This window comes from Sturnira hondurensis, unplaced genomic scaffold, assembly GCF_014824575.4.
Source record: "Sturnira hondurensis isolate 20B ecotype Veracruz unplaced genomic scaffold, ASM1482457v3 Scaffold0017394, whole genome shotgun sequence".
Lineage (NCBI taxonomy): Eukaryota > Metazoa > Chordata > Mammalia > Chiroptera > Phyllostomidae > Sturnira > Sturnira hondurensis.
The window spans coordinates 870,108-894,643 of record NW_028090025.1 but is presented as its reverse complement, the minus strand read 5'-3'; the positions used below and the strand labels follow the sequence as shown (position 1 = coordinate 894,643).

Sequence of the window (24,536 nt, the reverse complement as noted above, 5' to 3'; positions counted from 1 at the left end):
GTAACAACTTGATTATTTCAAAAGTATCAAGCCCTGAACCTGCTTAATAATAGTATTTAAAGATAGAATTTTTACATTCTGCTTAACACTGTTTTAAGTACTTTACATGTGTAAACTCATTTAACCGTTTGAACAACTCTAAGAGGTAGTTAAAATGGGGACATTTTACAGATGATGAGGAAAGTGAGGCACAGAGAAGTGATTTTTCCAAGGTCAAAAATTATCTGAAACCAGGTGTATTAATTCATTTAATCCAATGTGTATTTCTTGAGTACCTACTAAATGTAATAACCAACAGAGTGCATAAAAATTGACCAATTAAAGTAAGGAGAAATCATAATGCAATATGAGGGGGGACCCCTCAAAACCAGAATAATCTCTGGAGGCCTTTTGTAGCACAGACTTCCCCCACTAGATGAGTGTTCTAGGAACCCACCAGTGTAATAGCTGGTGTTGTTGTGAGAGCCTGTGTTCAGCTTTAATGATATTTTTGAAGATTTACAGGAATACCAGCCCATGTGGTGCTCAACATTCAGCAGTTTTTGACCAAAAAACAGTATGAGCCCCATGCCTCACCATTTGTATACAACCCATCTCGCTCCAAATGATTTTTTGTTTTGTTTCCCTGGATAAAAAAAAGTCCTCAAAAAAAAAAACAAAAAACGTTTTGCTAATGTGAAAGAATTGAAACAAAAAGCAGAAGCTAAAAGACATCAAAACTGAGTTCAAAAGCTATTTTGAGCAGTGGGGAAAAACATCTCAATAAGTGTATTCCATCAAATAGAGAGTACTTTGAAGGTGACTGAAGATCAAACAGGTAAGAATACACAATTTTTTATAAATAAATCCTGGTGTTTGCTTTAAAGATTATATTTATTTATTTTTAGAGAGAGGGGAAGGGATGGAGAAAGAGGAAGAGAAACATCAATGTGTGGTTGTCTACCACATGCCCCCCACTAGGGACCTGGCTGCAACCCAGGTATGTGCCCCAACTGGGAATAGAACCAGTGACTGGCCCTTTGATTCACAGGCCAGCACTAAATCCACTGAGCCACACCAGTCAGGGCTAAATTCCGTTTTTGTGGGTGTCTTCCATCATAGTGCCATGAGTGAATTGCCAAGGTGAGTCATGCTTTAGTTAGTGAGAAATGGAAAAAAATGATAGTACCTAAGGTCATAGTACCTAAGGTCATGAATTGTGCGTACATATCCATTTGGATAAACTTGGTTCATAGAAGACAAAGAAAAAAGGCTTAATTTTGACATGAGTGAAAACGTAATTCTTTTTTGAGGACTAAGATTAATTTTTGAGGTGAACTCTGACGCAGTATTTTAGCATGGGGTAAGGGTAAGAAGGAAATACACAGTTATGACGCTTGTTTGGAGGAGGAAAGGAGAATTTTAAAAAGAAAAGTAAATTTCTCTTCCTGCCCTGCCCCTCCCCCACTCAGAGACTCCGTCAAATGCTTGCCCCCAGCACCACCCACCTACTCAAATTCTTTTGACTGCAATCCAGACCCTCCGGATCTGTGCCTTTTAGAAGTACTTTCACTTTCTGGCACTATAAGGCCGAAACGCACTTCAGGCACATGTTAAGATTTTTAAAAATGTGTTTTTGAAATTCAAAACGGACTCGAATGTTACCAAGGAGCTCTTTTGTGTTCGCGGATTCTATAGTTCCTCACCTATGCATTTTTCCTAAAACTACAGGACACACCTGGCCACAGACAGCCTCAGATCCTACTCTAATGCCTATCTGTTACCCTTTTAAGAGGCGGATCCCGTAGTTTCCTTCCTTCTTTCCCAGCTACCTCTATCCCCAGTCGATTGGGCGGAGCTTCATGCCAAAGCCCCAGAGCCCCAAGCCGCCCAGCCGCAGCTAGGGGTAACTGGAGCAGCAAAGAGCTGCATCTGCGGCAACATCTGTACCGAAGCTACCTGCCTCTGTGCTCGAACCTAACTTGCCGCCGGCGCCAATCCCGCCCCGCCCCCTCCCCACCTGGCACGCACCGGGTCCTGGCCAAGGTCTGGAGGGGAGCAAGAAGGGCGCGTGTCACCGGCCTTAGAGAAGCACAGAGCGCGCGCGCCATGGGGCCACCGCCCTGGGCTGGGGTATGCTGCGACTTTTCCCGATTGCTGACGTGGTGCTTCCTACTGGCCCTGAGTCCTTGTGCCCCCAGCTCTCGACTAGCCGAAGCTGTGTGGACAGCGTACCTCAACGTGTCCTGGCGGGCTCCGCACACCGGAGTGAACCGCACCGTGTGGGAGCTGAGCGAGGAGGGCGTGTACGGCCAGGATTCGCCGCTCCAGCCGGTGGCCGGGGTTTTGGTACCACCCGACGGGCCGGGGGCGCTCAATGCTTGTAACCCGAACACGAATTTCACTGTGCCCACGGTCCCAGGGGACTGGGGAAGCACCGTGCAAGTCTCTTGGCTGGCTCTCATCCAGCGCGGAGGGGGCTGCACCTTCGCAGACAAGATCCATCTGGCTTATGAGAGAGGGGCATCAGGAGCCGTCATCTTTAACTTCCCTGGGACCCGCAATGAGGTCATCCCAATGTCTCACCCGGGTGAGTGCGGCTACAAAATTGTGCCCTTTCAAGTCCAGTTTCTCTTATTTTTCTCAGTGCTCTCCTATCCCCTTGTTCCAAAAGAAAACGATTGCCCTTTCTGTCCCCACCGAGTGAAGCAGGATCTTTTGCTCCTGGAGATTAACCCTGAGCGTGGGGGAGGTTTGGGGGGTTGGACGGAAAAATCCTTTAGAATTTTTGCCTCTGTGGTAGAAAAGTGTGGAGGCTGGCAACCGAAAAGGAGTGTTGGGGCGCGTTGAACCACCTTTTCCTGATGTTTCACAGGGGTGGCTTGCATTTGATTAATTAGTGGTGGGCACTGGCTTTGAAATGACTTGGTAGAAGACTGTCTGGAAATCCTTTCCTCACTCTTCTGTTTAACAACCTCAGACCTGCCGCAGATTTTCCCCTCTGCTCTCCCTGTTATTCTCTCCATGTTTCCTAGTATCAGGTACAAGATTGTGTTACTGTGCTTTGTTAATTTCATTGCAGTCTATGTGGAAAATTTACTTAGTTCTTGGGCTCTCCTCCACCCAGGGATCTCAGGTCCCAAGTGATTGTTGGTATCCATGCCTTCCTTTGCCTTTGAAAAATCTGATCTAGTGTTACTGCGTGACAAAAGAGGTGATTAGTATTACTGGAAAAAAGAAGTTTATGCGTGAGGATAGCAAAGGCCTAGACTTTGGAAACAGTAGTCCAAGTGGATCTTAAATTTGTAGAGATTATGTGGGTTACTATTTTTCCCTCTGCAGTTATCCTTCCAGAAACCTTTCCCCTAATTGTGATTAGGTATACAGACTATATGTATAGTGATCCTAAGCCCCAAAGAACAAAGTAAAATTTTGAACGAAAAGGAGGCGACGTGATAGCAGTGTATTGTAGTTGTTGAGAGCTGGGCCTCAAGTCAGGCCTTGGAATTCCAGATTCTTTGCTTTCTAGTCCTGTGACCTTGGGCAACTTATCTGAAGCCTTTGAGTCTGGGTTCCCTCATCAATCAAATGGGAAAGAACAAAGAACTACATGCATAGGTTTGCCTGGAGGATGAAATGAAATAATGCCTATAAAGAGTTTAACACATCCTCCTCCTCAGTAAAGTTTAGCTAATAGGATTAGCCATTTAGGAGTCACTGGAGAGATGAATCTACTTATTTAAGTACTTAGAAGGTTTTTGTGTTTTTTTAAAGCAGTGTGTTTAGCACTGCCTAGAGAGCACTTGCATTGGGTGCCTGGTAGCACAATGGAAAGAAGACTGAATTTGAAGTCGGGAGACTTAGTCTCTTCTTTGTATCTACCAGCTTTGTGACCTTGTACTAGTTACTGGTCAAATAATACTACAGAGGTAGGAGTTGGAGGCCAGGTTGGCAGAGTGTAGAGACAAAAGTGATCTAGATGAACTCTAATATCCCTTCCAGCTCTAAAATTCCACGATTCAACATGATTTTATATTAATTAAAGGAGCAACTATATCTCTCTTGGTTGTTAATTCATTGATTAGAATGAAATTACTTTTTCTTTTTTAAAAAAATTGTTGACTTTATTGGGGTGACATTGGTTAATAAAATTATGTAGGTTTCAGGTGTACAATTCTATAGTACATCATCTGTATATTGTATTGTGTGGTCACCACTCCAAACAAGTCTGCTTCTGTCACCATATTTCTCCCCGTACCTTTTCTTACCTCCCCACCCCACTCTTCTTTCTTTCTGGTAATTACCATACAGTTTGTTGTCTTTGTCTATAAGGGTTTTTTTTTTCTGCTTACTTCCTTTTTAAAAGCTAATAAAAATGAAGAATAAGGACTTGGTAAATTTTAAAGTCCTTACATTTGAGTTGGATACCTAAATGCAAGGATTTGACTTTGTCTCCTCCAAAGAAGATTCACTTGCATAAATGATTTGGAATTAAAGAATACCCTTTAATTCGAGAGTTTCTATTTAGGCTGTTTTCACCCTACTTCTGTTAAGGATATAAGTTTAATATTTATCTGATAGTTTTAGGGGATAATACAATTAATTTTTGTTGTGTTCTCACTATGTGCCAGGCACTCTGTATACATCTTACTTACACCTCATTGAAAGACAGTATGCTGTGTTAGGAAAAGCACAGGCATTGTGGTCAATGGGAATCAAACTCTGTATTTAGCATACAGCAACTTCTTTTCCTTGGTCAGATGATTTAACTTTACTGAGTCTCTATTTCCCCATTCATAAGATGGAAATAATATTTACATTGCTGTGATTGATAAGGACCACATGTGGAAACTACTTAGCAGATAATAAACACTCAATTAAAGTTAGTTATACTTACTAAGCTTTCCTTAAAGATGTAATGTATTAAAAATTTATATGCTCAAAGAAATAAAGTTAGTTATGATAATAGGTCGATGTTAACAAAATGCCAAAATTTAATATACAAATATATGATTATGCAGCTGTCATTTTGAAGACATGAATACACTGGGAATCTAATCATGGCTGTTTTGCTTCAGGATACTATGTAGAAATAAAGCCCTAAATATTGATCACTTAATTAAACTATATTCCAAAAGGCATTTTGGTACTTTAAAATTTATTATCTAAGATGATGACTATAGCAAAATTTACCATTAAACTAACTAGCTAAGAAAGCTGCCTAGTTACTGAGGTGTAGGATCCCATTTCTCCCTTAAACTCTGGAGAAACTACTTTTCAACATGGGGAAAATCACTTTGCATTTCATTCACATGTGCTGTTGAACTTTTTTTTTTTTTTGGAAAGGGCTGTTTTCTTTGTTTTGCTCATTCCTGAGATAAATCCTAGGGTTCATTGTAATCTCTGGTCAGAAATGACCTCTCTTGGATCTTAGCAGCAGAGAGGTAGGACTGAAGTGTAAGTGTTGATTATCTCAATATATATTGCTATGAATTGCACAAGGGCTACCAAATGTAAAAAAGTCAATGCTGCCTTCTTTGTTCATGAAATCTCTTGTCACCCACTCCCTCAGGGGACTGTGCTTGAATTATTTGGCCTTTAAGTTTGTGCTGAGCATCCATCCACACTATTATAGTACTGTGACATATTACAGTACCTATTACAGTCGTATGACCATGAAGGCCCATATGTTCCACATTAATAGAACTAACTGGTTTAGTTCTGGTTTAGAACTGTTTTAGAATGGTTACTTTAAAACTGTTGTTTATCAGAGAGAAATTCTACTGTATTAGAGCAACTAATTAGGAAAAATGAGGCTGTTTTTATGTATACTGACATTTTACAAAAGGTAGTTAGTTGTAGCCTTGCATCAACCTATGCAGTTTATTTCTGTATAGTAGTATTTTCCTTGCAATGTATCCAGTGAATTCTGTTTCACTATAAATGATAATTGTAAATGGTATATGTTTATTAACAGCTTGTCTTACAATCACTAAATATATTTCAGTCAAGTTGATCCAGAAATCTGGAGGAAATTAAGAAATCATTTTGGTTTCAAAGTTTAATTACTATTCATATGTCTACTATGAAAATCAGATAAGAAGCAGCCAAAACAGACTAAGCACTAAAGCCCTCTAAAATGTAGGATTGTCACAATGAGACAAGGTACACATGCATTTGTTACTATTCTGCTTTTACCACACAGATGGGTCTGATCCTTGCATGCTATGTAATTGAGCATAGCCCGCAGGTTCAAGTGATGTACATGCTTGCTTGTACAATTTTCCCTAAGTCAACATGCGCAGTCATGAATTTATTGAAAGACCTTTGGAGAGCTACAGCTGTCATAATCCATAACACATTTACAAGAACTTGAAACATATTCAAAGGGATGACAGGAGAAGCATTATTGCTGAGGCCTGTAAGAAAGTGAATGAACTACGTAGTTTAAGTTAATGATTGGGTAGAAAACAGTTGTTTCAATACATTGTTGGAAGACAGTAGAGCATATTAAAAGGTTGGGCTCTGTTCCTGTTCTTAAAATCTTAGCCCAGTTATTTTACTTCCCTAAGTCTGAGTTTTCTCCTGTGTAAGATGGGCATAATAATAATCTTGCCTTGTAACGTTGCTGGAATTAAATAAAATAATACAGATAAAGTGTTTAAGACAGTGCCTGACATAGAGGAAACTACTATAACTTTTGCATCACAGTTAAGATAGTTAAATGTATTTAGAAAATGCAAATTAAATCTTATGTTTGTAGTATACAACTTGAAAACGAATACCCTAGAGTACTTCAAAGTCCACATTATGTGAAATCCTAAATTTAACTCTTTAGGAAGAGGGTGAATAGATTGCATTCCTTACAAGAAATTGAGTTTTTGACACATCTGTGTTCGTCATTCTTTTCTCAAATAAATGCTTCTCCTTCAATCTCCTACCAATTTTCTATTTATAAAGAACGTGGGAGAGCATTTTACTCTGATATATCACCATCCAGTCCCTTATCAACCACCTGATAGTTAGTTTTTATTTTTTCCCTAGGATGCTGATTTTGAAAATAACCTTTTTTAGTAGTGCGAAAAGTTCAAAAGAGGATGAAAAGAGATTGGGTGTGATGATTTACCATAGTAAAGTACCATTCCTAAATCTGTTTCCAGATACAGCCTTTTTGGTATCTCTGCAGCACTATATTTGATACTGTTGACCAATCCTTTGAAACCCTCTCCCAAGCAGTCTCTTGCTTTTCTTGCCTCTCTTCTGTTTCATTTTTTTTATAAATTTTTTTAATTCTATTTATTTATTTAGAGGGGAAGGAGAGAGGGAGAGAAACATCAATATATGGTTGCCTTTCATACATTCCCTGCTGGGAATTGGCCTGCAGGGAAATGGCCTGCAACCCAGGCCATTGTGCCCTGACTGGGAATCGAACCGTGATCCTCTGGTTCGCAGGCCTGTGCTCAATCCACTGAGCTACGCCAGCCAGGGCCTTCTTCTGTTTCATTTTTATTATTATATTCATTCATTCATTCATCTAACAATCTTCTTTATTGCGTTCAAACCTAGGCTCTCAACATCTCCCTTCCAATAAATAATTGCCATATCCAGTTGATTCTATCACTTTAAATCTTCTAATATATGGTATGTTCACCTTTCCCTTGCACCTGTTATTACCCTGCTTTCAGTTCCTATGTCTTCTCATAGGAACAAATGCTTAGCCTCCTACCTCCACCTACCTCCAGTGGTTACTTTCCTCTAGTTCTTCTTCCACAGTGCCACTGGAACACAGCTCTCATTACATACATGCCATTGCTCAAAAGCCTATTACTTATAAATTTTAGACATTTCCCAAAAGACTCTTAATCTACTCCCAACCTACTTTTAAAGCTTTATATGCCTCTTCTCTCATGTTGATCCTTAAACTTTCTCTTGCCTTTCCCATTATCATTCCTTTGCCTGTACTTCCACTTTTGTTTACATACCCTTTTCCTCCCAGCTCTGCTGGTCAAAATATACCCATCCTTCAAAACCCATCACAAATTCCTCCTTATCTTTGAAGTATTTCTCAATTCCTTCTTTTCCCTTTCCCACCATAGCACAAAAAACAAAATAGTCCCTTTTCTTTGCTCCTTTAGTGTTATAGCTCTTATACTGCTTTCTGCATTTTGATGGTAGTTATTTGTTTATATATTTTATCTTCCTACTAGATCATAATCACTTTAATGTTTATTAATTTTCATATTCCCCACAGGAATCTTTGTTCTGTGTGTGCTCTGGAAATGCTTGTGGAGTTGCCTTAAATACCCAAGAATGCCAGAGGGTCATAAGATTCACTAGAAAAGTATCTAATAGAAAGATTTAAATTCAATTCATTAAGGATTTATCAAGAGTCTGTGGTATGCTATGTACTATGCTTCTTGTATGATTATACAAAATAATTAAGGAAAAATAGGAGAAATAAGAGTGTACAAATACTTCAAGATTGCAAGTTTCCTAATTTTTATGGCAACCACCATCATGGGCCAGTTTATGGGTTTCTAATGGTAAAATGACCAAGAAAACAAAGAAATGGTGACAATGAGTTTTTACATTCAACTTTTCTGTTTTTGAGTATTTATTAAATTTGATTTATACCAGCATTCAATTTGTGTCTCTGATTACAATGCTGCTATTGAATATGTTGGTGAATGTGGAGTTCCATAACATAAAAACCTTAAGGAAAGAAAGAAATAAAGAAACAAACAAACAAACAAACAAACATACCTTGGTCATAGCTTAAAAATTGTTTTTCTAAGCACATAAAAAACCTTTCCGCCTCAGTTCGTGGAAGAGAATGTGTTATCTTATATAGAATGCTATATTTTAATCTCTGTTCCCAGGCTTAAAGAGGAAATAGAGGAAAGTACCAAAGGCATTTTCTAAGTTATTTTCTGTTATAAAATTAAGTATGCTTTTTGCAGTAATCTTAGAAAATACAAAAATGTTTAAAAGTAAAAATAAAAACAATGCATAATTTCACAGAGGTAGTACCATTAATATTCCTTCCTATCTCTTTTTCCATGTATAAGTATAGCTTTGTAGCCTTCTTTTATCATAATTATTATTTTTTCATGAGTATTAATATAATATTCAAAATACTTATAATTAAAAGGAAAACATTAAAATGCATAAGCATGACCATTTTAGCATCGGGATTTTGTCATTTTCTTCTTCTTTTGTTCTGTAAAATATTATTTAAAGAATTATATAATGTAGCTACAATTTTGTATTCTGCACATTATTATAATCAATCCCCCATAATAATTAAAATAGAAGAAGAGTTCTCTTATAAGTTGCAGGTAGTGGTCTCTGGGGGCAGATTGAGTGTTTCTTTTCTTCCATCAAGTCAGAGAAAGGAAGTGCAAAAATGTTCACAAGCAGTGGTGTGAATTGGAACATTTAAAACAAAAATATGTACTACAGAGCTTTACATAAATTATACTTACCATAAATTTGATCTGATCTAACTTAAGGCCACTATTGTGGCCTTGGTCTTTTGAAAGGTTTGATCACCATTTATACTTTAGTTCATTTTCTCCGGTAAAATCCTAGAGATGATATCTTTGTCACAAGTGAGGTTTGCACCCAGTTTTTGTGTTGCTTTGTTAAGTAACACCTCATTGACTAAAATCGCTTTTTCATGATGGCCACTGAACTATAAATTATTGTTGGGGTTTTCCCCAAAGTTTACTTGATAGGGTACCACAGGTATTGCCTAGGTATACATACTTTTTTGCACATGTAAATTTAGTTGAGGAATAAATACATACCAGGAAAGTACAGAAATCCTTAGTGGATAGCTCAGTAAATTATCACAAAGTGACCATACCTGTTTAACCAACACTTAGATCAAGAAACAGAACAGTACCAGAACCCCACAAGACTACCTCATACCCCAAGATGAAGAATTTTTGAAGCAGCACAGTTGTCAACTTTACCACTTGAGGGAATGATGTCTTGTAGCATGTGGTAGGAACCTAGTCACCCATGGAAACAGTGTTCTTCACTGCACTGAAGCTAGTTAACTATTGTGATCATCAGTTACATACTGCATGCACTTTTGATGTGGTTACTAAGCCAGTACAGATTTTCCATATTTTGCTGTTAATACCCACTTTGGAGCCCTTTGAACAAAGCAGAGGACAAGGCCTCTTTGTTATTATTCCATTTTCTGGTCCATCTTTTTCTTTATTGGTACTGTGTATATCTTTGTGTATATGGTGGTACATAGTTAGTTGCTGCTTGAATTTATCCATAGACTTGTTACAATATTGATTTCTTTCAAAAACAAAGTTTGATGATTCATGCCTGACTTGATAGAAGCTATTAGGTTCACAACCTAGTCAAGGTTTACTTGGTTTTAATGCTTGAATGCTCAAGTTAGATATAAATCAGTGATTTCCAAACCCTATCTAATCTTATTTATTTTTACTTTTTTTGAAAGATGATGGTACTAGAACTTACTTGTTGATGTGTATGTATATGTTTGTCTGAAGATATTAATCATTTTCATTTTATATAAAATGTTGAAGTAGCTTAGTTAAATGCTACCTTCAACTAAAAAGTCTCAGCTCTTAAAAAAGAAAATACACCAAAATGTTACTCTTGGTTATTTCTGATTGCTGTAATTATTGGGTGATTATTTTTCTGTATTTTCTGACTTTCTATAATGAGTATACTTTATACTTATAGTCAGAAAAAATAAGCTATTAAAAAAACAAATACTCCTATAGTATTGAAAAATCCTAAAGAAAGCAATAGTAATGTGACTATACCAACAATAGGAACAAAGGATATTCCATAATAGAAATAATTTACATACTACTATGAGAATTTAAAGAAGAATTGCTTTGGCCTTTTGAATGTATCTAACACATATGACTTTAGCATAGCCCTTTTCTTATTAACACTATTTTCTTAATGTGTAAAATGAAACGTGAACACTGAAGAACTGACCTTTCCTATTTTAACATGCAGTGTTTCTCTTTGCTTTACCGTTTGTACCACTCTTTGTGTTTTTTTTCCCTTTACACACATACCTCTCCCTCCTTAATATTTTGTTTCTTTCCCATAAGAAGCTTTCTTCCTCTCACCAGCTCTCTTCAATATTTATTCTTTTATATACATTTAAGATTAGTGCTGAGTTTAACAACTTAGTTTGAAGAAGCCAATATATTGGCAGTTTTCACCCATGATACACTGGGTTCACCTGATGACAATAGTTTTTGTCATTCTAGAAAATAGCATGGAATTTTAGAATGAAGGCAGGCAGGAATTGTGATGTTCTTATTTTATGCTTTATTAGTGATATGCAGAACATACAAGGTCAACCAAAATTGCAATTAAGACATTATTAAAATTGAATTACTTGCTTTTTAAAAATTTTACTGAATTTACTGGAGTGACATTGGCTAATAAAATTGTATAGATTAGAAGTATATTTGTTTTTAAAATTAACATTCCCTTGAAATAATATTCTGCTATACAGAACTCCACCATTTGATGTTTTGCACAAAAAAAGCCCATCTAATTCCGTGGTAGCTTCTGTACAACTTATCCTCATGGGATACATTTTGTGACCTACTTTTCTGTCCCCTTCCTCTGACTTTCATAGCTTGATTAATTATACTTTAGATAATCTTATATACACAAATAAACACACACTTTCTTGGAGTTCTCCTCTTTTGAACTAAAATTAAACATTATAACAAATCAGTGCTCTCAGTATCTAAGGACCCTGAGTATGTCTATAACTCACTTTCTCAGTCTCCTCAAAAACCTTCCATCAACCATGTAATCCTCCTGATTAAATTAAATGCATTTTTCTTATGTCCTTGTATTTACAATAAATTTTAAATACTTTTTTTTTGCTTTGGGTATTTCAGTGACACTGTTTTCTGAAAAGTTTTATTACAAATATGAAGTAAATAATAATTTATAATTGCTTTGCAGTTTTTAGCCCTCAGAGCATTTTACATGCAATAATCTGTGGACTCATTTGGGAATGCAAACCCCATTGCCATGGGAAAATGTATCATTTCTAATTCCAAACAACAATCCATTAGTGTTTCTGTTGTGCTTATTATTAATGGTGATAGCCCCATCAATTATAGGTTAATACAGTCGACTCTTGAACAACATGGGTTTGAACAGTATGGGTCCACTTATATACAGATTTTCTTCTATCAATACAGTAGGCCCTTCATAGCCATGGGTTTCACATCAACCATGGATGGAAAACAGTATTTTGGATTCGCAGCTGGAATCTGTGGATGCTGAAGACCAACTGTATACATTGTTCTATGTCATTTTATATAAGGGACTTGAGCATACGCATTTTATATAAGGGATGTCCTAAAACCACTTCCCAGCAGATACCAAGGGACAAGTGTAGCTCAGTTTTGGGGAAGTCAAAATAACAAGGGACAAATGTAGTTAAGTTTCGGGGGGGTGTCAAAATTTGTATGTGGATTTTTAAGTGTGCTGGAAGGGACATGGTCATGGTCTTACCACCCTTAACCCCCTTTGTTGAAGAGTCAACTGTATATTCTTTCCAGTCAGACTCTTTCCAGAGTCTTTTAACTCTTTTATTGTTGTTTAAGTACAATTGTTTCCATTTTCCCTCCACCACTCCCCCCACCCCAGCAATCCCCACTTCTCACCCTTGATCCTAACCCCATTTGGTTTTGTCCATGTGTCCTTTATAGATGTTTCTGAAAACCCTCCCTTCTTTTTTCCCTCATTATCCCCTCTCCTCCTCTCTGGTTACTGTCAGTTTGTTCTTAATTTCAATGTCTCTGGTTCTATTTTGCTTGCTTGTTTGTTTTGTTAATTAGGTTTCACTTATAGGTGAGATTGTATGGTATTTGTCTTTTACTGCCTGGCTTATTTCACTTAGCATAATGCTGTCCAGTTCCATCCATGCTGTTGCAAAGGGTAGGAACTCCTTCTTTCTTTCTGCTGTGTGATATTCCATTGTGTAAATGAACCATAGTTTTTTGATCCATTCATTTACTGATGGGCACTTAGGTTGCTTCCAGCACCTGGCTATTGTAAATTGTACTGCTATGAACATTGGGGTGCATAGGTTGTTTTCCATTGGTTTTTATTAAAAGTTTTAACAACACAACTTTGATTTGTGTCTTGGTTAGCCATTGATAGATTTCCTAGTCTGCATATCTTTTCTCATTAGAGGATTTCAACAGTTATTTAAATTAAGGCTAGAAATGTATGGATATATTAAGATTTTCATTTATAGATCTGCAAACAACCTATATTTAACACAGTTCCAAAATACTTTAATTGGTAGGACATTAATATTCCTGTTTGTAATACATTTTATTGATTATGCTATTACAGCTGCTCCATTTTTTCTCCCCTTTATCCCCCTCTACCCTGTACCCTCCTCCCACCAGTTTTCCCCAACCATAGTACATGTCCATGGGTCATACCTGTAAGTTCTTTGGCTTCTCCATTTCCCATACTATTCTTAACCTCCCTCTGTCTGTTTTATACCTACTATTTATGCTATTTATTCCCTGTACCTTTCCCCCATTCTCCCTCCTCCCCCTTCACACTAATAAGCCTCCATATAATCTCTATTTCTGTGATTTTGTTTCTATTCTAGTTTTTTGCTTAGTTTGTTTTTGTTTTTAGGTTCAGTTATTGATAGTTATGAGTTTGTTGTCATTTTACAGTTCACACTTTTGATCTTCTTTTTCTTAGATAAGTCCCCTTAACATTCCATGTAATAAGGGCTTGGTGATGATGAACTCTTTTAACTTGACCTTATCTGGGAAGCACTTTATCTTCTCTTCCACTCTAAATGATAGCTTTGCTGGATAGAGTAATCTTGGATGTAGGTCCTTCCCTGTCATGATTTGGAATACTTCTTTCCAGCCCTTCTTGCCTACGAGGTTTCTTTGGAGACATCAGCTGCTAGTCTTATGGAAACTCCTTTGTAGGTAACTGTTTCCTTTTCTCTTTCTGCTTTGAAGATTTTCTCCTTCTCTTTAATCTTGGGTAATGTAATTATGATGTGTCTTGGTGTCTACTTCATTGGATCAGCTTCTTTGGGACTCTGAGCTTCCTGGACTTCCTGGAAGTCTTATTTCCTTTGCCAGATTAGTGAAGTTCTTCATTATGTTTTCAAATAAGTTTTCAATGTCTTGCTCTTGCTCTTCCTCTTCTCCTTCTGGTACCCCTATGATTTGGATGTTGGAACATTTAAAGTTGTCCCAGAGATTCCTAGGCCTCTCCTCATTTTGTTGAAATCTTGTTTCTTCATTCTGTTCCAGTTGAATGTTTATTTCCTCCTCTACTCCAAATAGCTGATTTGACTCCTGGTTTCCTTCCCATCACTATTGGTTCCCTGTACATTTTCCCTTATTTCACTTTTTATACCCTTCACTTTTTCCTCTATTTATGACCATACTCAACCACGTCTGTGAGCATCCTGATTACCAGTGTTTTGAACTCTGCATCTGATAGGTTGGCTATCTCTTCACCATTTAGTTCAGTTTTGGAAGGTTTGGTCTACTCTTTCATTTGGGCCGTATTTTTTTTTCAATTTTTTTTTATTTAATTAGTTTTCAAGTACAGTTTTCTGTCTATTACTCCCATCCCATCCCACCCCCCATCCTCCCCCCTCCCTCCCATTTCCACCCTTCTCAGTTGTTGTCCATGTATCCTTTATATAGGTTCCTCTAAATCCCTCCCTTATTTCCCCTGAAATTCCCTCCCCTCTCCCCTCTGGTCACTGTCAGCCTGTTCTCAATTTCAGTGTCTTTGGTTATATTTTGCTTGCTTGTTTGCTTTGTTGTTTAGCTTCCTGTTAGAGGTGAGATCATATGGTATTTGTCCTTCAACACCTGGCTTATTTCACTCAGCATAATGCTTTCCAGTTCCATCCATGTTGTTGCAAAAGGTAGGAGGTCCTTCTTTCTTTCTGCAGCATAAAATTCCATTGTGTATATGTACCATAGTTTTTTGATCCATTCATTTACTGACGGGCACCTAGGTTGCTTCCAACTCTTGGCTATTGTAAATTGTGCTGCTATGAACATTGGGGTGCATAGGTTCTTTGGGATTGGTGTTTCAGGGTTCTTAGGATACAATCCCAGCAGTGGAATTGTTGGGTCAAAAGGCAAGTCCAATTTTAGTTTTCTGAGAAAATTCCATACTGTTTTCCATAATGGTTGTACCAGTCTGCAATCCCACCAACAGTGGACCAGAGTCCCCTTTTCCCCACACCCTCTCCAACATTTGTTGTTTATTGCTTTGTTTATGATAGCCATTCTCACCGGTGTAAAGTGGTATCTCATTGTAGTTTTAATTTGCATCTCTCTGATAGCTAGTGATATTGAGCATCTTTTCATGTGCCTCTGGATCCTCTGTATGTCCTCCTTGCAGAAGTGTCTGTTCAAGTCCTTTCCCCATTTTTTAATTGGGTTAGTTGTCTTCTTAGAGTGAAGTCATGTGAGTTCTTTGTATATTTTGGAGATTAAACCTTTGTCTGAGGTATCATTGGCAAATATGTTTTCCCATACAGTTGGTTGTCTTTTTATTTTAATGCTGTTTTCTTTAGCTGTGCAGAAGCTTTTTATTTTGATGAGATCCCATTTGTTTATTCTTTCCTTTATAGTCCTTGCTCTGGGCCGTATTTTTTTGTCTTGGTGCACCTGTTACATAGTAAGGGGTGTAGCCTTAGGTATTCACAAGGGTGGGGCAACCCACATCGCTGTGTTGTGGCACTGTATTTCAGGGAAGAGTCAGAGAGGGAATGATGCTGCTTGCTCAGCCCTTGCCCTACTTTCAGTCACTTCCCCTGGTACCCACAAAGAAACCGGGACCTTCTGTTGCTGATTCCTGAGTGTGTGGGCTTATGTACATTCTAGGACCCTGTGAGTCTCTCAACCAAACTCTTCTGTGAGGTTGGGCATTTCTCCTGCTGCCTCAACCCACACAGTTGTTTGTTTGTTTGTTTGTTTTTGCAGTCTGAGGTTTTGAGGCTTTATATCCCCATGCTGGAACCCTGGGTTGTGTGGTCTGTCTCACTCTCCACTTTTTCCTCCCAGTTTATCCACATACAAATGTGGGATTGCCTGGTCCACCAGCCACCTCGCCAGATCTACCAGCCATACATCCTCTCCGCCCTAGGTCCTCTCTGACATGCTTCCCATCTGCACCCCTCTACCAGTCTGGGTGAATATTTCTTCTTTAATACCTTGGTTGTCAGATGTCCATACAGTTGGATTTTCTGGCACTTCTGTTTTTTTTTTTTTTTTAATTTGTGTCCTTTTGGTTTTGTGAGGAGGTAAAGTGTATCTACCTACATTTCCCTCTTGGCTGGAAGTCCTTGCATTCATGTTCTTCTTTTCCAGCAACATCATTTCATTTTGGCAAGGGAATAGAATGTGTAAGAGAGACAGAAACTGGCCAATGGAAAAGCACCAGTCACCTTCATTGCCTTAGGCTGCGCCACTGCCCCACTACCCTTTTTGCTACTTGGATCTAGCTGATGTCTTTTGGTTAAACTGGCAAACAAGACAAAGAAATTGACTTACTTGAGTAATGTAATTAAAGGCTAACAAATTATCCTTTGATGGCAAGGATATCTACATAATTGCTCTATTTTTATTTCAATCTGTTGTAGCAAAGATGAATGTGTTCCATTTGAAATTAGAAGACCCCATGCCCTGGCTGGTGTAGCTCAGTGGATTGAGCGTGGGCCTGCAAACCAGACGATCGTGGTTCGATTCCCAGTCAGGGCACATGCCTGGGTTGCAGGCCAGTTCCCAGCAGGGGACGTATGAGAGGCAACCATACATTGATATTTCTCTCCCTCTCTCCTTCCTTCCCCCTCTAAAAGATAAATAAATAAAATCTTTTAAAAAATGAAATTAGAAGACCCCATATTACAGTGGGAGGACAGATGTCCTTCAGTCACACTGCTTGCCTTGAATTCTAGCCCTACCAATTAATAAAGATGTGACATTGGGCAAGTTGTTAATCTGAACTTTATTCATCTTGTGCATAAAAGGGATAATTCCTATCTTCCATGATGGTGTAAATAAAATATTTGACACAGAATGGACATTTTGTAAATGTTTTCTTAAACCTTTTGATAACAATTTTTATTACTAAACATAATATTTCTCCCTTGGTAATTATAGGTGTTCATTGCCACATTTTAAAGTCTGTAATTGTTTTGTATATAGAAGTAGAAAAAAATTCTGACATCCAGATTGCTGTTATTTGGGGTAGTTTCTGAGAAATTTGGAGAGAAATCACATAATCAAAAAACTGAAACAACTATTTTGCCCTACTTTACTGTGTATCACCATTTTAAGCAGCAGTAAGATCTTAAAAGAAAGATATTAAGCTCTAACAATACAAATGGCTATGAAACTTTTGATGGCACAGTGGTTAAGAGAGAGGACTTAGGAATGAGAGGGAGTCTGACTTGAACTCAAAGCTGTCATGTAATAGCTCTCTAACCTTAGAAAAATTAACCTCTTTATTACTCAGTTTTTTAATCTGTAGAATGGGAGATGATAATTGTACTTAACTCATAGGGTTATTGTGAGGAATAAATTAGATAATATATAAAGCACTTAGTATACAGCCTGATTCATTAAAGGATAGCTCAACCACCTCCTCACCATCATCTATAGTTCTGTATTGGAGATTGGCAAAGCATGTCACAGCAGGGTTTCTCAGAGCCTCTGATATGCTAAAGAAACACTATTTAACTTTGTTCGGTGCATTATTTTCTAAACTCATTTATCTATATAACCCTTTTTCTCTCAAAATACTTAGTGTCTGAAGTATAATTTAGAAAATGCTGATTGTCATGCATTTAGTAACTCCTCTCTCTCTTTCTCATTTTATTGCACTGCACTATTATTTTAACTATGTCAAATTTTGTCAGTGTCAAGGAGTGACCAAACCAGTTATCTCAGTATGACAAGGACAGAGTGTTTTCAGTGTAATGACAAACACTATATTAATATGGCACTTTTTGTATCAGGTTAATGTGACTTCAAAGTGTAGCCTCACAGCTTAGGTTTATTCTACTTACTAACTTTCAGAAACAACTTACTGTGAAAGGGTAAAAACACGTGAGGCAGATTTGTGTTTGTTTTTATAATTAGTATATGGGCATTAGTGCAGAGGTTAGCTTTTATAATACATCACACAGGAGAACATTTAATATTTTCAGTTGCTAAAATGTTCTTATTTATCAATTTTTATACTAAATGATACCAGAATTTATTCAGAGGCATAGTAAGTTCTATTCTTCTCTAATTCAGATACCTAATAAAATATTAATTGTATTTCTGTAACTGTTGTACCCTTAGGTTCTTGTGTCCAGTTCATAATATATACCCTATCTCTGAACATAATACTCTGTCTAATTTTAATCTTAATGTGCTGTCCAACCCAATTCCCCTATTGGAAAGCATACCTGAAGAAAATGCAAACAAAAAGATTTCAATTTCAACAGAAGTTTGAATACCCCTTTCTGACCAGCACTGTGCTGGATGTGGTAGGAGGAAAAGAGTAAGCAGGGAATGGCTCAGGATAAACAATGAAGTGGTCTTTTCCTTCCAGGGAGCTGATATTTTCAAGATCTATTCCATTGTCTAATAGTGATATTTTATTCTGGTACTCAAATATCAATTTAGGTAGGGCTTTTAGATGTACACAAAAATGGCCCTCTTTAGAGTTTGGCAGTATTTAAGGTACAGAGTAAATATCTGTCCTTTCCATTCATTCTTGTACTAGTTTTACCATATATAAAAGGTGGGAGGGTAAAGTAGCAAGTGGTGGAGGCCATATCCTAATTTCATTGTCAGTGTAGGCTATGGCTTGTTTTATGCTCATATTTTCCCCCTTTATACACTAACAATTTATTCAGTGGAATTCTCTTTTTCCAAGATCTCACATTGTTGGAAAACAGGACCAATTTATATAAGGACAAATGGTGTCTGGCCTTGGCCTGCATCTTCTGGGAGGCCCCAGAGCCTGCACACCCAGTGGATAGCTATAAGCATATCAGAGCACCACCTACACAAATGACACAATGGACTAGTGGACTCAGCAAGCACCAGATCCCTGCTGAAATATGTCCTGTTTGTAGAGTGGGCCCCCGAAAAGCTTATCCTCCCTGGTGGTCAAAGATTGATGGCCAGGGGTCATCGTCAATCCTTGCAGCTGATATGTCTGGGTAAATCCCTTCCATTGACCTGCCAACAGCAATCAAGGCTCAACTACAAGAGGAGAGTGTACACAGCCCATGTGGTGTGTGCCCCTGGGGTACTTGGCTTCGGTGATAGTGGAAGCTGTGCCAATGGACCCTATGGGACACCTACTCTGTTACGCCACTATACCAAGCCAGGGAGACATGGCTCTACCTAATACATAGAAATAAACACAAAAAATAAGGATACAAAGAAACATGGCCCAGATGAAGGAACAGAACAAAACTCCAGGGAAAGAACTAAAGAAAATGGACACGTGCAATCTATTATATTAGATGCAGAGTTCAAAAGAGTGGTTATAAGGATGCTCAATGAACTTAGGGGAAGAGTAGAGGAACTCAGAGAGCACTTCAAAAGTGTAAAAGAGGACATGGAAACCATAAAAAAGAGCCAGTCAGAAATGAAAGCTACATGAACTAAAATGAAGAACAATTTACAGGGAATCAGTGATCGAGAAAATGAAGCCAAGAATCAAACCAATGATTTGGAATATAAGGAAGCAAAAACACTCAATCAGGACAGCAAAAAGGGAAAGAATCCAAAAGAATGAGAATAGTATACGGAGCCTCCGGGAAAACTTCAAGAATACCAACATTCAAATCATAGGGGTGCCAGAAGGAGAAAAGAAAGAGCAAGAAATTGAAAACCTATTTGAAAAGATAATGACAGACAACTTCCCTAACTTGGTGAAGGAAATAGACATATAAGTCTAGCAATCACAGAGAGTCCCAAAAAAGATGATCCTAAAGAGGCCAACACCAAGACACATCATAATTAAAATGCAAAAAGTTAAGGACAAAGAGAATCTTAAAAGCAGCAAGATAAAAGCAGCTAGTTACCTACAAGGGAGCTCCCATCAAACTGTCAGCTGATTTTTTAAAAGAAACTTTGCAGGCAGAAAGGATTGGCAATAAATATTCAGTGATATAAATCAAGGACCTACAATCTAGACTAGTATATCCAGCAAAGCTATCATTTAGAACAGGAACCCCCAACTTTTTTGGCACTAGAACTGGTTTCCTGGAAGGCAATGTTTCCATGGACCAGGGTGGGGGGGTGGTTTGGGGATGCTTTAAGCATATTACATTTATTTTTCACTTTATTTCTATTATTATTATACCCAAACTGGAACTGAAACAAGTGTGCAGTGTGGGAAAGATTCACAGAAGGAAGTGGTAAATAAAATAATGGATGGGCCATGTGTGGACTAAGATAAGTGTAGGATTATGACTTAAAGCCTGCCACCAGATGCACCTGTACAATTGAAGTACATTCATCACTTGCTACTATAAAACCTGCCTCAGATGCTGCTTGTCACTTGCTGCTCACCAATGGGGTTTTGACAGTCTGCAAGCAATTGGTTTATTAAGGTCTCTGTGCAGTCAGACCTCTCTGCTCATGATGGTCTGTATTTACAGCCACTCCCCAGCACTAGCATCACTGCCTCAGCTCCACCTGAGATCATCAGGCATTAGATTCTCATAAGGTGTGTATAGCCTACATCCTTTATGCACAATTTACAGTAGGCTTCATGCTCCTAGGAGGATGTAATTCTGTCACATATCTGACAGGAGACAGAGCTCAGGTAGTAATGCAAGCAATGGGGAGAAGCTGTAAATACTTATGAAGCTTCACTTGCTCACCCACTGCTTACCTCCTGCTATGCAGCCTAGTTCCCAAAGGGCCATGAACAGGTACTGGTCTGTGGTCCTGGGGGTTGGGGAATCCTGATTTAGAATCAAAGGACAGATAAAGAGCTTCCCAAACAAGAAAAAACTAAAGGAGTTTGTCATTACAAAACCAATGTTATATGAAATGTTAAAGAGTCTTTAAGAAGAAAAGAAGATTGAATTGGGTACAAGATGGCAGAGGAGTGAGTGGAAGCCACACTAACCTCCTCCCAGGACCAATCTGGGATTACAACAAAATTGTGGCGAAATCACCTGGAACAAACAACTGAACAATAGAGAGAAGCCTTATAACCTCAGACAGACAAAAGAATCAGCTTCAGCATTCAGCACAACCTAACTGTTAAGGAGTGCGGTAGATACTTGAGAGGGCTGGCTGGGTGCCCACAGGCAGCAATGCCAGAGGGGTAATTAAGCAATTCACTGGATTCCTCTGAGAAGTGTTGGATCTAAACCCTAAGCTGGGGTTCACAGCCTAGAGCACCAGAGCCCAAAAAGTACACAGAAAATACGCAGTGACAAAAAGTGTCATGGTTGCTCCCTACCAGAGACAGACAGCTGGAGATGCAAACAGCCATTTAAAGGGTCAGTGCACACATTTTCAGTTGCAGTCACTTACCCTGCACTCTGGGAGAGGCAGGGGCAGAGTGGACTAGAGATACCTGAGGAGCGACTGGGGATGGAAACTTTGGGGAACTGAGAGTAGATGCCAGGATCCCGATGCTAAGTCATTCCCCCCACTGCAGCAGCCATCCTGCTCAGGCAGATGTCTGAGAGGAAATAGTAGCCCTGAACCTCAGGAGGGGATCTGCCCTACCCAATGGTGCTTAAGCCTGACTGCTGAGTGCAGAGTGACTAGATTAACAACTGAAGGAGACAGACACAGACAGTAGATCCCTGGAAGTCACAAACAGGTGGCATAAGGCCAGACAGGGACACTATCTGACATCACCAGAGGTGGATCCAGAAAGAAAAAACAGCGCTAAATACTAGAGGCTACCGAAACAAAATCCACTGTCATCATCTCCATGATTTGCGATAGTTTCTTTCCTGCATAGCTTTTAAACATTCATTTCTTGTCCATAAATTTTGTGCATATCCAGTCACTAGATTTTACACTGTAGTTTACTTCAATTCACAATTTTGCCCCTTCCTTCTCTTACACCATTTTACCTTCTTCTTTCCTGTCATTATTTTCATTTCAAACTTTGTTTTCTCTCTTGCTATAACTTGTTTCCATTCATCACTCTTAGTATTTCTTCCCTGTGTAGACTCTCAAAACCAATTGTCTTGCCAATGGTCATCCCTCACTCTTTTTCCCATTCTTAAAATACCTGCAGTCTCTCTCCACCTTCAGCAATATTTGCTCATTGGATGTGGATAGGATAGTTGTTGTTGCATTTCTTCAGTTTTACCTCTATATCTTCACTAATTTTATATTTCAAATCTGAAATTTTACCGGTCCCCTCTCGTACACTTTTGTCATCTCAAATTTTTATATTTGCCCTGTCTTAGCTTGTTTTTTCTTTTTTCTTTCTTCTTTTTTCTCTTTCATCCTTCCCTTTTATTTTTTTTATTCTCCTTTTTTCCATTTATCTTTTTCTTTTCATCTTCAATTTTTATTTTTCCTGTCTTAACCTGGTTTTCATTTCTCACTCTTAATATTTGCTCTCCCTCTATGATTTCAGAATCACTTCCCATTCTTCTAGACATCTCTTAAGTTTTTCTTTTTTTATTTTCCCCTCCTATTCCCATCCCAACTATATTAATTTTAGCTAATTTCTCGTTGATAGTACTGTGGTAGGTCTTTCTGTCCAATTTGGCTCCATATTTTTATTATTTATTTAATTTCTTCCTTCATTTTTTTCCTCTCACTTTATTTTTTATTTTTTTTAGATTTCTGTTTAAACCTAACACGATGTGCTTTCCTTCTCATACCTCATTTCATCTTCTTCATTCTCTTTTTATTTATGATGTAAATTGCACTTTCTCTCTTCACATTGCTCCAACTCCTAACTTTTATTAGTGTTTCTTCCTCTACCCTCTCAAAATCATATTTCTTTCAGGAGGTCATCTCATATTCACTCCTTTGTCTTGTGACAGTTGTAATATCTTTATATCTATATTAATACTGGTTCATTTGCTGTTGATAGTGGGATTATTGGAGGGAGTTATTTTGCAGTTGTGGGTTTGTTTGCTGGGCTTGGTGGTTTTGTTCTGGCAGAACCTGTATAACAGCACACAAGATGTGGTGGATGGAGTGACCCTTAGTCAACTATGTGAAGGATGGACCCACCAAAGAATGACCCAACAACAATCAAAACCCAGTTACATCCAGAAAGCCAACATAAATGGCATAAATGGCATCCCAAGAGCATCAAGTTCAGGAGATCAAGGAGACTGCACCACTGAATCTCATAGGACTCCTACCATAGATGTTCACACTACAAAGTCAGAAGGTCAAAACATATCAACTGAAGAAGTAAAAACAAACAAGAAGAGTCTCCCAAATAATGTGAACACAAAGAAACAATCCCCAATCAAAAGGAAAGGAGGAATACTCAAAAAGAGTAATAAATGAAATAGTGGTAAGTCAACTATCAGCTACTGAGTTCAGAACAGTGGTTCTAAGGAAGCTCTATGAGCTCAGTGAGAATTATCAAAAACTATAGGAATGCTATAAGGAATTTACTGCAAAATATATCACCATGAAAAAAGATTTAGAAACTATCAACAAGAGCCAAGAGGAAATGAAGAATACAATTTCTGAATTGAAGAACACAGAAGGAATCAAAAGCAGGCTAGATGTACCATGGCAGATGTGTCTGAGTGGATAGAGCACTGTAGTGCAAACAAAGGGGTCACTGGTCTGATTAAAAGTCAGGGTGCATGCCTGAATTGTGGGCCAGGATCCCAGTAGGTGGCACTCTAGAGGCAACCACACATTAAGTTCTCTGCTTGTCCTTCTCCCTCTCTTCCCCTCTGTCTAGAAATAAATAAAATAATTTAAGAAAAAGCAGGCTAGATGAAGCAGAGGATCAAATCAGCAAGCTGGAGGACAACATAGAAAAAAATTCCCAGAAGACCAAGAAAAGGACAAAAGACTCAAAGAATGAAGAAGGGTTAAGGGAACAGCAAGATAATTTGAAACTTAGTAGTATTCATATGATAAGGATACCAGAAGGAGTAGAGGAGCATGAAATAGAAAACCTGTTTGAAAGAATAATGATGGAGAACTTCCCTAATCTGATGAGAGAAAAAGTCAAACAAATCCAGTAATCACAGAGGGTCCCAATCAAGATGAACAAAAAGAGGCCCGCCCCAAGACACATCATAATAAAAATGGAAAAATTCAAATTTAAAGAGACCATCTTAAAGGAAACAAGGGAGAAAGAGGAAGTAACATACAAGGGACCTCTGATAAGGCTAGCAGCTGTCTTCTCAACAGGAACACTACAAGCCATATGGGAATGGAAACAAATATTCCAAGTAATGAAAAGCAAAGGCCTGCAACCAACACTACTCTATCCAGCAAGGCTCTCATTTAAAATGAAAGGTGAATAAG

General features: G+C 38.2%; 1 protein-coding gene across 1 annotated transcript in view; it reads left to right on the top strand.

Moving 5' to 3' along the window:
- Positions 1 to 1,836: 1,836 nt before the first annotated feature.
- The window catches only part of RNF128 (ring finger protein 128), a 73,781-nt gene continuing 51,081 nt past the window's right edge, over positions 1,837 to 24,536 (top strand). The window contains exon 1 of the mRNA XM_037067713.1: positions 1,837 to 2,569. Within this exon, the coding sequence (XP_036923608.1) occupies positions 2,089 to 2,569 (481 nt within the window). The 5' untranslated portion in view covers positions 1,837 to 2,088. The remainder of the gene's footprint in view (positions 2,570 to 24,536) is intronic.